This window comes from Echinococcus granulosus (assembly GCF_000524195.1).
Source record: "Echinococcus granulosus chromosome Unknown EG_S00153, whole genome shotgun sequence".
Taxonomy (NCBI): Eukaryota; Metazoa; Platyhelminthes; class Cestoda; order Cyclophyllidea; family Taeniidae; genus Echinococcus; species Echinococcus granulosus.
The window spans coordinates 6,443-23,250 of record NW_020170533.1 but is presented as its reverse complement, the minus strand read 5'-3'; the positions used below and the strand labels follow the sequence as shown (position 1 = coordinate 23,250).

General features: G+C 41.4%; 2 protein-coding genes across 2 annotated transcripts in view; both read left to right on the top strand. All coding sequences in view use genetic code 11, as the record gives it.

Moving 5' to 3' along the window:
- Positions 1 to 2,210: 2,210 nt before the first annotated feature.
- Positions 2,211 to 2,459, top strand: EGR_09555 (hypothetical protein; the record flags this gene model as incomplete). Its single annotated transcript, XM_024498804.1, has 1 exon — positions 2,211 to 2,459. One exon carries the CDS (start codon positions 2,211 to 2,213, stop codon positions 2,457 to 2,459), a length of 249 nt encoding a protein of 82 aa, XP_024346772.1.
- An 11,026-nt stretch (positions 2,460 to 13,485) lies between these two features.
- EGR_09554 (hypothetical protein) overlaps positions 13,486 to 16,808 on the top strand; it is a gene marked incomplete at both ends in the record, with an annotated part of 3,783 nt that continues 460 nt past the window's right edge. The window contains 2 exons of the mRNA XM_024498803.1: positions 13,486 to 13,830; positions 15,916 to 15,995. Coding sequence (XP_024346771.1) covers positions 13,486 to 13,830; positions 15,916 to 15,995 — 425 coding nt within the window. The remainder of the gene's footprint in view (positions 13,831 to 15,915; positions 15,996 to 16,808) is intronic.

Sequence of the window (16,808 nt, the reverse complement as noted above, 5' to 3'; positions counted from 1 at the left end):
CCGTCATCGGTAGTGAAAATGCACAATTCCAGAGCTCTATTGCTTATTTTTATTCCAGAATGAGATACTGTGTACAAGCTTTGCCATGGAATAACGCATGAAGAGAATGCCAGTGTTCCCACCATGTATTAAATAATCGAAGGTGAAGGTGTTTGCGAATGATTCCTTACCGCTTTCATGGAGAGAAAATTCGTCTCTTGAGATTTCACGAGGGTTAGTGGAGATTAAGACAAGTTGCGTGCCACCACTGACACCCAAATTCAGGAGAACTGACGGTTTATCATCCACCTCAGCCCGCATTATTAAAACACATTGTGCTATGAACTGCTGGGTGTGCGGGTGCAACATCAAGACCCCAACCAGAATAATCAAAGATTCCGAAACGGAGATCTCGAACTTCCACAATGAATGACCACTGAGTATAAGGTATGCGTGTACGTTATTGCAGTGCTCGTGTACTGGGTGGTCATCATCTCCGACTATCATTGTCTTTCTCCGATGACATTGATCTTGAAATGAGCTTGGGTGAGTGCAGTGTCACAAGGTTATCTTGAAAACATTGCAAACCGATAAGTGTTGTGAAGTTGGGTGCGAAATGAGGGATTTAACTACCTAACGAAATCAAGTCCACTTTGTGGTGTTGTTCATTTCAGTTGTAATTACCTGCTCACTGATATGTAAGCTATTGCGATCCCAGTTTTAGCCACTTACTACTATATAAAAAGATGTGAAAGAGGATCTGCTGCAAATACGGCTGAGACTGAGGAGAGTATAAAGGTAGTCCTCTCCCTACACAATAGCATAAGGAAAGACAGCACGTGATTGCACTTCAGCCCTAGTAGGGGATACATTGACTCACCTCATCCACATTCGCCAAATTCCTACCATGCATACTTCTCCAAATGATTATTATCACCACCTCCGGGAATTTGTGCTGGTAATATGATCACATGCTAGATTAAATAGCAGTTAGGACACGAAATGTGACATGGAGAAGGAGGTGGCTGAGAGGAGGCAAAGCCTCTCATTAAAGCAAAATCCTAAGCCACCCTTGGTTGTAATGAAAGGAGAACCATGGGTTGCAAAGGTGATTACCTTGCCAAAGATTTTTTTGTGACTTTGTGATTTCAGTGCATAAACAGCAAACATTTTATTACCTTGTAGTGATTAAAGCACTCCTAACTCCCATTCATAAATCACTGCCCTGTATCTCGCACTGCCAAGAAATATACAAAATTTTTGGACATTTTAGATTCAAATAACTTTCACTAGATCAACGAAACTGGAAATGGTACGAGAAAAAGGGGAATCATCCTATGTCTCTCAATTTTCTTGGGTGCAAATATCTAAGCTCATCTTGATAAGTATCGTAGCAGCAAGTTGTGGCAATCAAAGTTGAAAAGGAATTGTCTTTCTCCTTAAGGAAGATCATTTCCTAGCGTCTACTGGAGAAGACAAGTCATTATTGGGAAAAGCGCGAATTTGAAAGGAAAGGATTAATGTGAAGGCCGTACTTCCTGCCAATATCACGGAATGGGACTTACTTGTGTGTCTATTATTTGTAGTATTTTATTTTAAAAGGATTTCGTGGATAGTATTTTAATCTTCTCCTAACCTTCAGTACCAATATATGTAGTTGCCTCAAAATTCCCACCATATCACCAAGACTTAATGATAACGCCAAAAAGAGTGTTTGATTTAAAAGTGTTTTGCGCATGCTTTTGATGGACTGCGTCTATCCATACAATTCTGAGAGTCCAGGTTATTTTAATTTAACTAAATAATCTCTGAAGGATGATCTATAATTACACATATCTTGCTAACTAAATTCTGACAGCATCTTGATTATTAAAATCATTCTTGTAAAGCTGTCACCCCTAATGCAAATGTAATTACGCCCCAGCAGGTCATCAAATTAAAAAATCCAGATCCGGGGATTTTGTGTGGTTATATCTAAAATACATTTATGTAACTATCCTGCCTTATAAGCACAGCAGGTGCTGGTCAAAATTAGTGGCTTCCAATTTAACGAAATTTTTTTAATGGTTTTATTAGTGGTTGTATGTGTGAAATATTTTTATGCGGCCTTTTCTTCCCTGATGAGCTATCGTTGAGTGATACCACGCAGAGCACCCTCATTTGATTGGTGCGCCTGTGCGAACTCTCGTAAAGTTGGTTGGAATCGCATTAATCAGATTAGGGTAAATTAAATGGGGGCGAAACGATTGGTTAAAGGTTCTCTGTTTATCATTCCAATGGTCACGTTCAATGATGGATATTTTGCTTGTGCGAAGTACAAGGTCTGCAAAATTGGCGAATTAGCACCAACGTTCGTTAATGATCAATCATTAATACGGTGCCTGCTCAGCGATTCCTTTGCAACAGGCAAATGTTATTTTATTAAAAATGGCACTCAATTCCTCTATTGTTGTTTATTTTATCAAGGTGGAATTAAATAGCAGATGCATCCTTTTTGCCTATTTCAGAATTGCATAATCGTTGTAGATCTGTATCGTGAAGAGGCACAAGTAGTTTCACCTACATTTGTAAGGAGAAGAGGGTAACCTTCTGTTGACAAGTATGCTAGTTTACGGACGGATCGTACTGCTGCAACACACACCAACTGTATAAAGCGCAGGTTTTAACTATTCCGATCTTCATGTCTTTATCAATACATCCACCACCATGGATGCTTTTCTGGACAATTCCCTCATCCTCTATCATACACAAGACCAATGGCAACTTTATTATAAAAGTTGCTACATCAGGGCATGCTTTCTAGACGGCGGTACAGCTTAACTGGCGACTCATCAGAAGGGATGGCCCATCCAAATCCGAATGCTGCTTATACGAGGAAAACCAAGTTTGGACACAACTGTTCTCGTTCATTCGGCCACATGTTTATCCACCCACCCCGGTATATTTTATGTGGTTTCGTCTTCAGATCAGGCTCATGTTATAGTTAAGTAGAAACTGATGGCGATTTAAGGAGTTAGTTTAAGAGTATGGAAATTAGCAATAACTCCATAAATGCAAAGCAACGCTCTAAGTATCATCCTTACAAGACTTATTTAGAACTCCGGTTTCAGAAGCCTTAATAGAAGAAGGTAATTAGTGGTTGACATAAGGTGCCGTGTGAAATGAGAGGTGGCCAAGCAGCACAGGTTTGTGCGGCGTTGTTTACATTCTCCTAGGTGATAGAGAGTGCTGTCTAATCACCAGACTGGTGTAATTCAATGGCATGTTGTGTGCTTGTGTAACCTCTCTTCCTGGTACACGAGAAGTGTCAGGACCACGTGACCCACAAAAAGAAGTAAAATAAAGTAATTTGAAAGCACGAGTAATGGGCCTCCCATAGAGGCAGGAATTTAATTCCTAAAAATTCTCTGGTCGCTTCTATCCCACGGCAAATTTGCTGGGGCTACAAATTTCAATCTTGCTTGCATCATTGACCGTTCCTCTGTTTTGGCTACATCAGTTACGTTCTCAGTCTGTTTGGCTTACAAATGAAAAGATTTCCCTTAGTTAATTTTATTGAATTGGTTTAGGGGAGAATACACGCAAAAAAGTGTTCTCTAGTTCAGTCATCCACTTAAGTATCCAAATCTAATTTGCTAGCAACAGTCAGTAGTCAAATCCACCACCCATTTCGACAAATAAATTATCCGAACTTTTAGAAAAAAATTGTATGAACCTGTAGATCGTCGATCCAATGGAAACGCCCTAAAGTCTAACGGAGGGGAAATGGAAAAACAATCTCCCATTTAACGCTACTTGTTTAGTTTAAATCTCGAAAGGACAGAAAAATATATGCCTTAAGGGAATGTTTTACGACAGACCCTAGGGCTGTCAGCAATTCAAGTACTATTAGGCAGTGACAGGAACCACTTCAACTGCAAGTCTGTTTAACATGCTGCCTTCTTTACCTAAACTTCCACAGGGCATGTCTGATTAGGACCTTGGGGCATCGCTGCGACGCTTTTCCTCAGAGAGACATTATAAATTATCCCTCATCAAGACTTTGTAAACCCTTTTCTTTGAATCCCATATCGGATAGCAAAGATAACTTCTGGCTTTTTAGATGGTAGATTGTTATTTTTAGAGTAACCAATAGATCCAAAACTCGGACTATATTTTTGACGTAAATCACACACTACTCGCGGTCATTGAGGTACTAAAAGGCTACTTTGGAAGCGGATTTGGCAAAAAAATTACTAACATAGGGAACAATAAATGTGCACGGGGGAGAATTTTATACGAGTCTAGTACAACTATGCGGCCAGATCGGTAAAAGACAAGCGCCTTCCTATAGCTGTAAACGCATTCAACACTTTTATTTATACCAAGGGATGGAAAGCAAAGGTTGAAGTTGCCAGTGCTCTTTTCTACTTTATTTGGGAATGGCCTTAATATGCACACAAACTGGAGGAAACCGAGGCACAACCTACACTCCAGGAGGTCATTTCGCTTAGTTAATGGACTCAAATGCCCTTACAATCTTCTAAACTTATTTTAAATTGAAAATGCTTACATTAATAAGTATTAACTCTAAGTCAGGATCGGGTCTGACATCACACTCCCGTTGCTCTAGAAGTGCACTGATATTGGTATCCATTGATTTCTGCAACATTCGTGATTTCGCCCTCCCCTGGAATTAAACCTTGAATGGTGTGCTAAACTAATTTCAACAAATATAGACATTAAACCAGAAATCACAGGCCACATGCAATAATTTGGTAACTTGTTTAAATCTGCGTTTCAGTTGCGCTGCACTCAAAGCTCCACCACTGTGATTTTTAGGGTGATGCCACTAGCCATCCCAGCCCCATTTCACGTTAGCAATACATTTGCTGCCCTAGTACTGCGACTTCTTTCTTCCTAGGGACAGATTCGGGGCTCCATGTTGGTGGCAACGAATGCAAATCTGATCCTGAAGGACGCTTACTCTGATTTCTATCACTGAATGCTAAATCTCAATGTAACGGAAGAGGGTCATAAGCTGCCGATTTTGCTGTTAGGACCTATAGCGAAAAAATAGCTGTATATGGTACCTGTATGGCATTATCAGTTAGGCAAACACGCGATACCTCTTTCACCTCTCCACTAGCTGGAGAGGCATCATTGTTCTTGCTGCGACAGAAGTTATCTGACAGGTAGGTCCACCCTTCTTCAGGAGTGACTGCCTCAAAAATTCGACAGTGACAAGTTGGTTTATCAGTGCATTCTCACAAAGCTACGTCCTTTTTGTATGTTCTACTTGTTTCATGGGCTTCTAGTAAAGCACTTTTTTAATTCGGTTCCTTTATGGTGAATGCTTGTTTTCATTTTCCATTTCGCAATGCTTTGCAAAATTTTGCAAAAAAAGAGACTCGTTTGCTGTTATCACAGAACCATCTACGCATAAAAGCCACCGACTTCTGGCTTCCTCGTACATCTCAGTTTTGTTCAGCTTTTATAGCCAAGTACAAGGCATTTGCGCATCATGGCTTGGAATTAAGGCTGAGTAAGGAGGTGGTGAGGTCTACACCGCTGCCTCTCTATCAAACACCAGCTTACTCGTCTGCTACTTCGCTCTTACCTATCTTCTGTTCAATCATGGATTACTTTTATCAAATAAGTGAATAAGATCTTTGGAATTTATGCAAGGAGAAAGACTAAGTGCCTACGGGGGTTTTGAAAGGTAGGAAATGTATTCATTGAAGCAGTAGCAATTGTAAGTCCCAATCCTCAGTTTTTACCAGCACAACAAAAGCTTCATGCACCAGCTTCGCTTTTGGAAGAGGTCTAGTCGCCAATAGATAGCAGTCAAACGTGTCTCTAGCTACCTCCGCCTCTGATGTCAACTGTATATCCCACCTAATCTGTCTGTCCCAGATGCTTACATGTGAAGGGAGTGACAGCTGTCGCTTGAGGAAGGAGATATATTTCGAGGATCGTAACCAAAGTGCAAAGAGTCCAACGAAACACTCTTTTTTGTTTTTATGGAAGAAAGTCTTGCCTTCCTCCGATTCGTCTCCAATATGAAGGAAAGGGCTACTATGACGGTAACGGAAATGAAGCAAACGAAACACCGTGACGCAAAATGGATTAAATAAAGACCATGATCACACTTGTCTTAATGTTGTGAAGGAACGAAGGTCATGCATCAAATTTTTTGAGGCAATAAACTCCTATTTTCAGCGTCATTTGTGCATTTTTTCCACTCCATTGAATTACACTATTAAGCCTTGCTAGGTCGCATTTTTGGAATTCACTGGCTTTAAACTGCCGAAGGCTGGCTGATGGTCCCCTTCGAGTGCATTCTCCACGTCACTCACCACTAGTAGAGTACCTAGTCTCAGATGACGAGTAGCATCACACAATTCCCGTTCTACTATATTCCATGTTGCTATCTCGTAGTTACTCTCACCCTGTCTGGCCATCTGGTGGGGTGATTTTCGGCTTCCAGACACGTAAAATGTAGGGTACGCTTATTCAAGATTTAGATGTCCCCTTGTAACGGTTTTCAACATTAATGAACATACTGCCAGACTGCATGTTAAGTGGTTGTCAAAACTGACATGGCTTCAAAAGCTCTTCTGCTGTGGGTTTTAAAAGATTCAGTTATCAGCATCGGCGAAACTGAAATTCCCATCCCTGTGCGGTAGATCACGGCACTAGTGACATTTATTAAAGTGTTATAACATCCACGAGTCAGAAACCACCCATTTTGCAATTGCATAGAAGAGTAGATAGACAAATGAGCGATGCGGCATGAATGACATGCCATATCGTCAAGGCGGGAACTAGAAGCACCGAAATCGGAGTGTCCACGTGGTTGCACATACCAGTTGAAGGAATAACTTGTTAGCTACAAATGAATGTTACTGGATCGTTAATCCGAACCCACTCCTTTTCCACTTGAGATGTAACTTCCTCCTGAGCGATGGACTTTTAAAAATAGAATATGCTGGGAGTTGATCTAACTCGCCAGTCTTGTAGGAGAATTCATCCTCTCACTGCCGATGCACATATTCATGCCTCATTAGTTGCCTGGTCGTAGGTCTCGAGACTTCCGCTTGATCGGCTCCATTTTGGGAGTGATCTTACTGAAGTGAGGGGTTTGCTTCATTTGTTACTGGGCTGTGCTTTCAGTAGACACTTCATGGTTCTACAGGAACCGTGAGATTAAACAGTTTTAGAGTCGCCTATCACATTTCATTCCTCCTCAGTAGGGACTCAAGTTTAGGTGTTTTCAATTAATTAAACATTTTGCAGACTTACTTGGTAAAGCCGTAAACCATAAATAACACTGATTAAAAATGTCTAATGTTACTTAAACTCAGACAAACTGAAAACTGAAAAAGTTGTTTTAGGCGTCCTTCGCCTCGATTATAGTTGGTCAAAGCTGAACCAAATCCCTTGCCAATCCTTTCTTGATGTAGGCAATTTCCAGGGTGAGCCGCAATCAGAATTGCCAAATCCATGGTCTCTTCCTACTTTCCAACTGACAGCCTATTACCCATTTGATGACATTTTAACATCTTCTTCGCCATGCCTTCGTATTTTAGACATGCAAGATGCCATTTGCTTAGCTTAAACTCCATGAGTTTTCGACCACAAGCTTAGCCTCTTTGCGAAAGGAATGAAGTCAAGACAACAAACGAAGATATTGCCGAATGCTATCTGGCATCTCTAATTAACCGAGTCCACTGGGTTTTCTCTCCGTAAAAGAGTCAGCCCTCTAATTACCAGTTTTCTCTCCTACACAAGAGTGAGGACTACTTAACTGAAAAGGACAAATAGCCTTTTTATAAAATTTGCCATTCTCTTCAGGCATTTATATTATGGTTTAATTGTAGATGTACTGAGAGAGAATTAATTCCCACTCATGCACAGACTTCCACCCGGAATAGTCATACATCTTACTTGCTTCACTTATAACTACATCCAGTGGCTTAAGTCAGTTAGGGAGAAGAAATGTCTAATTTCTCTGTCCCGAGTAAATCCACTGTTCTCCATTAGGTCGAAGACAATCCTTTTTTTTATATTAGGATTCCTGAATTTCTCCAGTGGCGGGTTTTCTGCAAAACTGGAGCTATTTCAAGGAGTGATGAATGGAGATGTGGAGGCAAATGTAACTTTTCCATGGTACATATATACAAGCGGAAGTGAAATGATGGCGTGTAGTGGTCTCCTTCCACCTCAAAATGTAGGCATGATGTTTAGGTCATTGGTAGGCAAACGCACTAGGTCCTCCTTCCAGTTAGAAATGGAATCTAAAATTTAGCAAACAGAGACCAAATAGCTGTTATGCAAAAATTACAAGTACGAAATGTGAATGTGTTTTATTCTGCAGGTACCCCACACTCATTCCACATACAACTCACCATTCGGTGGTCTGCCCAACCGCTGATCCGTTTATTTAGGCACCTCAAATTCAAACTTCTATTTATCACCAATCGTGCGACAATCTAACCGTCTTTAGATCCATCCGTCATCGGCCATGGATCATTTTGGTGTGGACTCATAAGTTCATTTCTGCATTTGTGGCTACACCGCTTCATCCAGCTCTTTGTTCACCATCACTTCTGTCGTTCTAGTCAGTCGTCCTGCAAGCTGGGCGCTTCGCTTCACTGATATTTATTTCTTCCATCCATCTAGTCACTGGTTTGCATGCATTTTTATAGCTATGCATATTAAACCTCAATTGTCCCTAAAATTAACAAAGCGCCTAGGATATGCACATTATTTCCTCGTCATCTGCGTCTGTTTAGAACACCTACTTGCATACATCTTTCCATCTACCCTTCTAGATTCTAGCTATCCATTCTTCCTCTTCATGGTTTACTGACTTGCTAGATGATCCTGGTTGCAGCCCCTCGTATGCTACCACCTTCTTCTTCTGCAAAAAACTTATCTTCCAATCTAACCACCATGTTCATCTAGCGGTAAATTATCCATCCACTCATTCTTCCGTCCATCTATTCACTCAACTATCCACCCATCCCGTATTTTCCTCACATTCGTCTGCCCATGTTTTAGTGAAAAATTGCCATAGTAAGCAAATTTAGCCTTTAAAATGGATCTTGTGCCGAAGTCATAGTTCTGAGATGGGGTAATGTTTGCGGACAATGATGAAGTTCACACTGGCTATATACTTGTTTTGCTAAATAGACACCCTAAAAGTAACTGATGGAGGGATGAACTCACGTTCGGCTTGTTTAGTGCGTTCTCACTGGCTCTTCGGATGTTCGGTATCACACCGAAAATGTTCAGTTTGGCCTACAATAATTAAATGGACAAAGACCTGAGGCAACAACTTTTCAGGAGGTGAAGGCGTGCAGTTGTAACTGACGATGAAGTTGAGGGGAAAACAAAATTTTAGATGTGTGTCAAGCCTCCACCACCGCTTCACTACTTAAATAAACTTTGTCAAATATTTCGCCCAAAATGTGGTTTTTAATGTCGAACTCCAACGAAAAATCACTCTCATTTTTACCTTAAAGCAATCGCTTTTAGCCGGATTATGGCGATGAGCCAACTTGTAGTCTACTAACTCAACTGGTATTTGGCTTATCAAATCGGCAAATCGTTCGCCTTTTAATAGGAAAACGACATTATATGAGCGGTTACGGGGTATCTGGAAGTGAGGCGATTTTACAAGCTGTTTCGCAGAGGAAAGACTGGTCAGAAACGGCCAATCTAATTATCAAGGAAGATGATTGAGTTACCTGAAGTGCAAAAGGGTGGGTGTAGAGCAAAATAAAAGCAATGTCAAGAGCTTCTTAGAGCAAGATTTTAAATTGATTCTCAACTACACCATTTTCCATCAATTTGGGAGTGTGAAATTACAGACTTGATCACAGTCTATTAACCTCTCAGTTAGGGGATTTCATCTTTTGATTACATTTGCGCCTAGTGGTCTAATCGAGTCTTTGTCCTGAGGCAATTCAAGCTTGGAAAGAAACGAAAACCCAAGTTATTGGGATCTCAACACTTCATAAATACACAAGTAATATCATGCAGCCAGTTGGTGCCTGTTTCAACCATATATAACTATACACGAATAAGATGGTAAAATTCGATGCCTGAAAGTCTGAAATGTGATATGGCAGATAGCCGATAGAGGCGCTGAGCTAATGAGGATGCGTATTAGGTAATGCATCCCTTACGTAGTAAAAGGGTGGACTAAGAGAACCTCATTATCTTGACACTATTGAGATTAGCCATCTCAGCAATACGTGGTAACCTCTACAAGCCATGCTACCTGATCCAGAGATCTGATATTCAAAAGCAGAGGAAAAACTGGCAAAACTGTCGCCTCCCTTTATTTGTTCGCTGAGCTCTTTTTGGCCTTTCAGTCCTTAGCTGTATTTTCGAAACCCATTGTCAAATTAAAATATTCTACCGAGTTTAACCTCCAGGTAAGCCTCCCAACAAATGGCGGTCAGCAAATAAGTTTTACACAGAAACTCCTCCAGCGAGGTGCTCAAACAGAAGACTTAACTTGGTCTGACAAATCCTTTTCACGTCATCTCCTCGGCTTCCCTTTTCGGTCACATTTGCATTGTGCGCTACCATGGCATGAATGCATCACCGAGAGTGAAAAAACGACCACCCGACCAAGGCTACGCCAATCAACCAAACATCTAAACTAAGAAACGTGAAAAAGGAGTCGAATAGTGGTCTTTGGAATACAGTGATTCAGCAATCTTCTTGCCAAACATGTCGGAAATTGACAGTGAGAAAAACACTTTTATGGGTGAGGAGGAACGTCGTGAAGTAAGGGTTTCCAAACCCAACTGACTGGTCTCTGAACAAGCAAAAGCCAACTACTCAAAAAAGCTGAGTTTAAATTCCATTTGTGCTGCCAGAAATCACCAGACCCGATCGAGAGCTCACCACCTTCAAAAGGCGAGTTTAAGCACCGCATTGAATACCTGTTATGACTTCTCACTTTACAAACCAGTGATAAACTGAATAGCTCAAAATATTCTGGTCATTTGTTTATTATTTTAAGTGAGGTTTGAGTATATTTAAGGCGAAAAGGCACATAAATAGACGCAAGGATGGGCATTTCGGCTATCTCAGAGTGAAACGAGGGTGTTGACACTACACCGAATAACCGCGAAGTGTGTGTGTTGTCCCCAACCCTCGCTCAGTAATTGAAAGTGTCACTCCTGCAACTTAGAACTGTAACCAACAAATTATTTGTGAAAGCGGATGGGAAGTACCAAGCTGAATGCTCATTTGGTGGGTATCACTTGATTCAACTGTCCCATTACCTGCAAACGACTCACGATCTCCTCCACCTACCAAGCATTTGATACCTCTAAGAGCGTTTTTGATATCAAGATTAATTCGACACAAAATTTTAGCTGAAATTAGGCAAATAAGGGACAGGAAATTATGTTGTCCAACAATCGTGCCGTCTCATTGGACGTCTGGACAGTTGCCTTTTCCTCAAAAGTATCCCTTGTTTGAAATCCTGTAAACACAACTGCGCTCTCGACGACTGAATGAGGCATTCTAACAACTAGTAGAAATCCGGTCAGATGCAAAGGACCGCAATTCTGAAAAGCGGCCTGTCATCATGCCATTTCACTTTGATGAGTCTGTTAAACTGCTGGATAATTAGAGAGCCCGTGTTCAACTTGTCCACTTGCCCGTGACAAGTAGTTTGAGAGAGGAATGGGAAGTTGACGTATTCTCAAAAGTACCAAATGGTTCTTTTTAATCCTATGAGCAGAGTAGTCTATATGCTCTCACCGCACTTTAACCACGGACTGACTTCAGCCACCATCATGCTCATATGGGTTCGAGTGAGGAGAGAACTTCTGTTCTGATTTGTTCTATCACGTCTTAGGAGGTGATATTGATAGCTACATTGGTGACAGTAGTAAACAACTGCGAGACATCAAATTTACTCGTGCATATGACTGCTGACACACTCCATTCCCATGTTCTTCAGAAAGAAAAGTTGCCAAGTAAAGTGACCTTACACTCGAAAGTCGGGATGATCTTCATGTGAAGGCAGCCTAATAGAAGGCAAAATGACGATTAGAGTATAATAGAATGCTATTGGATGCAGTGAGTAGGAATGGGCACCAAATACTCCCCATGTGGAGCTACTTCAAATTGTGTCCTAACTCAGAGCTCTGCATTTTGGTCGGCGCTCCTTCATGCACCCAGTGCCGCATGAAATGCAGTCATTGTAGAGCGTCATCCGAACCCTAAACAGTGCAGAGGTGATGAACCTGCACATCCTGGGTCACCATTTTGACGTCATGGCTCCCGACCTCTCAGCACTTCTATGTGCCTTCAGGATTGATCTGAAGTGCTCCAAAGGATTTTGATAACACACTACATAACCTGTTCCAAATCACTAAACCGCTATTAGGCATTTACACTTTCAAATTCTTCATTTTAACAATCAAATTTATGAGCCGCGAGATTAACTGAGCCATTGGAACTACTGAGTGAAGGTGTGACAAGTTGACAAGTGGTGCATCATTAGCGTTACTCCTCCTCCTCAGGTCACGGTAGACAGCACTGGCGATGTCGAAATGAAGAGCTAATTTGGACTATTCTCTTCCCTTAAGGACATTGACTAGAAGTGCTCCTTGGTTTTTTGGATAAGGTCGTATTGAGAAACAAGGTATTATTCGTCGAGTCACTACTTATTCAATTAGTGAGATGATGCATATGCGCCAGAATGGAACCACCTAGTGTCCTGCTCTCGTCTTACCCATAAGACCTTTTAACGATCCTGGCTGGGGACTCTATGGGCTCCAAGCTCATGCACGTAAGCAGCAGTTCAAAAGAAGCTTAAGGGAAGAAAAACAACTTCACGTCATCCTGAAGGCAGCAGCAATACATTGGTAAGCTCAGTATGACTACGGTTGCATAAAACAACTAATCATATTCAACCTGGAACCTAGAGATGGCACGAACATGTTAAGATTCATAACTGAATGTCAAAACTCTAGGAAACGCCGAGACCCACCACTTTACCAGCTAGAATTTATGACTGCCGGCAATTCCATATGGGTCTGCTTGCTAACCTCCGGCGACGACAATGTTGATTACCTGTTTTTCGGTACGGCTTGTTGCTATGACATCCCGTAAGTGGCTGAGACTTGTGAATTGTGACAGATTGTCAACTAGCATGAAGTGCAAGGCAGAAGGGTTTTCTAGTCTAGCGGTATGGTGTGCTTTGGGCCATTTCCCTCAAAAGTTAGACATCATATCATTAACTGAAGGATGTACGAAAGTGTCAGGTGAGATTCGGGCATGTTTAGGGTCAACTCGCTTTCAAGGCTGCTCAAAAGTTGTCCGAGAGGTAGTGAGTGAGGGTGCACCAAATTACATGAATGTCGAATCACCAAATGGGCAATATCCTCCGGACATGTGTTAAAAAGGCATTATGAGCAGCGAAGTCATATTTCTGCTACAATATGCCCGTCTCGTAGAAAATCCTAAATCGTAATAACTCCCCTGCTGATGGATTTGGTGAAGGTGGTACAATACCTCTCCGCTACTTTATGCCGAAAACAAAATCAAACAGCTGGCTGCCAAGCGAATGTAAATGGTTTTGAAAGAAATGAGACAGGTCTTGCCGATCAGAAAAACCTCACTCATTGGAGAACCGAACGGAAAATATCAACAAGTGTTCCTGTAGCAACTGCTTTCAGCAGTAAAATCTATTTGTCCTTTTATAACCGTATCACATTGGCGTTCAGCTGCAGTTGTTTCCCTTTCTCAGCTAAAAAGAATTTACTTCGAGTAACAAATTTACTGGCTGCTTTCATTTGTAATGGAGGGCCTTTCCGAAACACGCAAACCAAAGTAACGTGAAAGCAGAAAGGAAAGTTGTGGTCCAAATGTTGTGAAATCCCAAAGTGGTGCAGTATTAACTATAGGAGCAATGCCTCGAAGAGACTAGGCCTTCAATCAAGTCGGATTGCTGTTGAGCAAAATAATTTGCTTCCCAGACACAACCCAATCGAGCTAGTAATTCTCGGCAGAAGCACGGCTTCTAAATGTGAGCAGATTTGACTGAGGTTTCAGCTACCCTTTTAAGTTTCTCGTTCCAGTATATTGTCGGAAACTGACTTCCAGCTTTATGTGAACAGTAGACTTTACCACTAGGACTTTTCCTCCTCATCACATTCGTCCGCTATCATAAACTGGTATTAACAGTGAAGGAGGTTTCGGATGGGGCAACCTACGTATCTCTTAATAACTACATCATCTTGTAATACAGTGCTCACAACACACCCAACTAACATTACAAAACGAAAAGTGAAATTGCATACCGCATATTTTCCTGCACTATCTCCAGATGTCTGTACGGACAACTGTTGTGTTGACGTTGGCAGTGGTGATGAGGAAAGCATCTCGGTGACCGAGCGAAGGTCAATGGCAGAGCGTCGGCGATTTTTGTCGGGCAGACCAAAAGGTCCTTCACACACCGTAACAGTGAGGAGGTTCAAATTGGAGAGCAGGTGTTGTGTGGAGGAGGAGCTCTTAAATCCTCCCTCTGATGATGCGGTAGAGGAGGAATTGACACGGTGTGGTGTGAGGTAGGAGTTATCGTCTTTGTTGCTGTCGCCTTCGTCGAGGTTGAAATGGGATCGGGCTTCTGGTGTGGCACACTCGGAGGATCCGCTTAGTAACTGTACAAATCAAGATGACTTTATTTGCAGGCAATAGACGCGAAATAACCCGCTCGGACGTCCACCAAATAGCACTTTAATGCACCCGTTTAGCCTTCTCCTACCGCTTGACATATTTTCAGTCCAGAATACTGAGCATAGTTAAATAGATCATTTAAGTGGTTAGAAACGCAGAAAGTTGATTCGACTCAAACTTCATTCGGGAACATTCAGTTGCCGAATGTCTTGCAGTAATATATCATCCCAAAAAGAAATAAATCTGCCAACTTTTCACCAGCAATGGTAAGTGATTAATGATTTCTTACCTTCTGTTTACAAATGCCTTTTTATGGTGACCTCCTCGTTCAACTCCTGTCTACCATTCAGTGATAGGCTGTCTGTGCGAGTCATGGGGACAGGTGATTTGCAAATGCCTGGTTAATCTGACATGGGCAATTTTGTGTAGCCTTTGTAGACCACAAAATAATATCCTTAGTTGAGTCAAAAAATGAATTAAATCATGGAAATATTTTCAGTGGGATTTTGGCTGCACAGGATTAGGCGAGTTCATCTACTCACCGATGTGACCACAAGTACTGACACCCAGGTCAGTGATTTAGTGTAATAGAATGCAGGCGGTCTAATTACATCCACCAGGTAGCTAGAAAGCTGACACACATATATTTATATGTGCATTAGTCTGTTAGCTCCTCTCCTATGAAGCCCTCATATTATTTAGAAGTAGTTTAAACCTGGCGAACGTGATTCGGAGATGTCTGCTTCGCAAGCTGAGGCTAACTACGACAGAGTCCCTTAGACTGGTGTCATTTCTGCAAATACTTAGACTCTAAAACTTCGGTAAATTCTAAGGTCACTAAATGTGCCGAAACATGAAGCATTGTGAGTGTCAAGGAGACGATCGCCAAGGCTACGGTGCAATACCACCTAAGAGTTTAGTAAAAATTCTCCTCTAAATGCTTTAAGAACTTTAGAATGAAACTTCTGCACACATTATGGACTAGCAAGAGGCTAAATTTATTTTAACAATGGTTCAGCTTCGTTTCTCGACCGGACCGGAGCCAAACGTTAGTGGAGGAATTTTACCCGACTCGTGCTATCAGATAAACGACAAAAGTAACGAGCTCAAATTTATGCATGGAACAAAAATCATAGTTTTCTAAAGCAAAAATTGGTCATGTTTCGATTGCTTTTATTCATTTTGCAAACTGGGCTTGAAGAACGGCCCCATTAAACAAAATATATGTTTAAATTCTAGTTCGTACCACCATTATCGGCGGAAGAATTGAATGCCCTCAATCAGAAAGCGTTTTGCTCTCAGAGTAACCATTTGCTATGGTAAATGTGGATGATGTTTCCATCGGGTCTGCTTTTTAAATTTGAAAGCGGAAAGGCTTGCCGTTATTTTATCACAAATTTCTCTAATCATGCCGTTTATAGCGATTGACAATTATTTGCCTTTGTCTTTGTTCAGAGTAATGCCCCTGTAATGGGCAAAAGGCACTTCTATGCAACTACTTCAGACTTCTCCTTGCTGAGCGCTTCTGTCAACTTGTCAGTGACTTTTTTGAGCAATTTTTGTAGGTAGAAAGAGGGAGGCGAAGGTACTCACCGGAAGGATGATGTTCCCGCTGCCCCGTCTTTGAATGCATCTGGGGGCACTGGGATAAGTGAATTCTTCTAAAACCAAAACAAAACAAAATGAGCATTTTTAGGCGACTAGTGAAGCATTGTCAAATTGATTACGTTTGATGATTAGCAGTACCTCACTTGAAATAATTGACAAGTTATCTGTGTAAGGGGTTGCCCGTCAAACATGAGTGTCTTGCACTTCACTTCTGATGTTATCGCATCACTAAAAGTTGATTTCTCGAATGAGGAACAGGTTTCTGACACTAAAATACTAACAAGTAAGTTTTTTCTCAATGACTTTTTGGCTAGAAGCTATTATTTCGGAATGATGCAAATCCGCCATGTTTTATTCGCTTCAGCTGCGGTGAGCAATAAATCATTTGAGTAGAGAATAGTCATTAGCCATTCAAGGCTATAAAATAAACTGCGCATATAACTGGAAGCCTGGAAGATCTTCAAACTGCTAAAATCTTTTTTAATAAGGATGACCCCTTTTCTATGCAGCAGTTCTCTGATTTC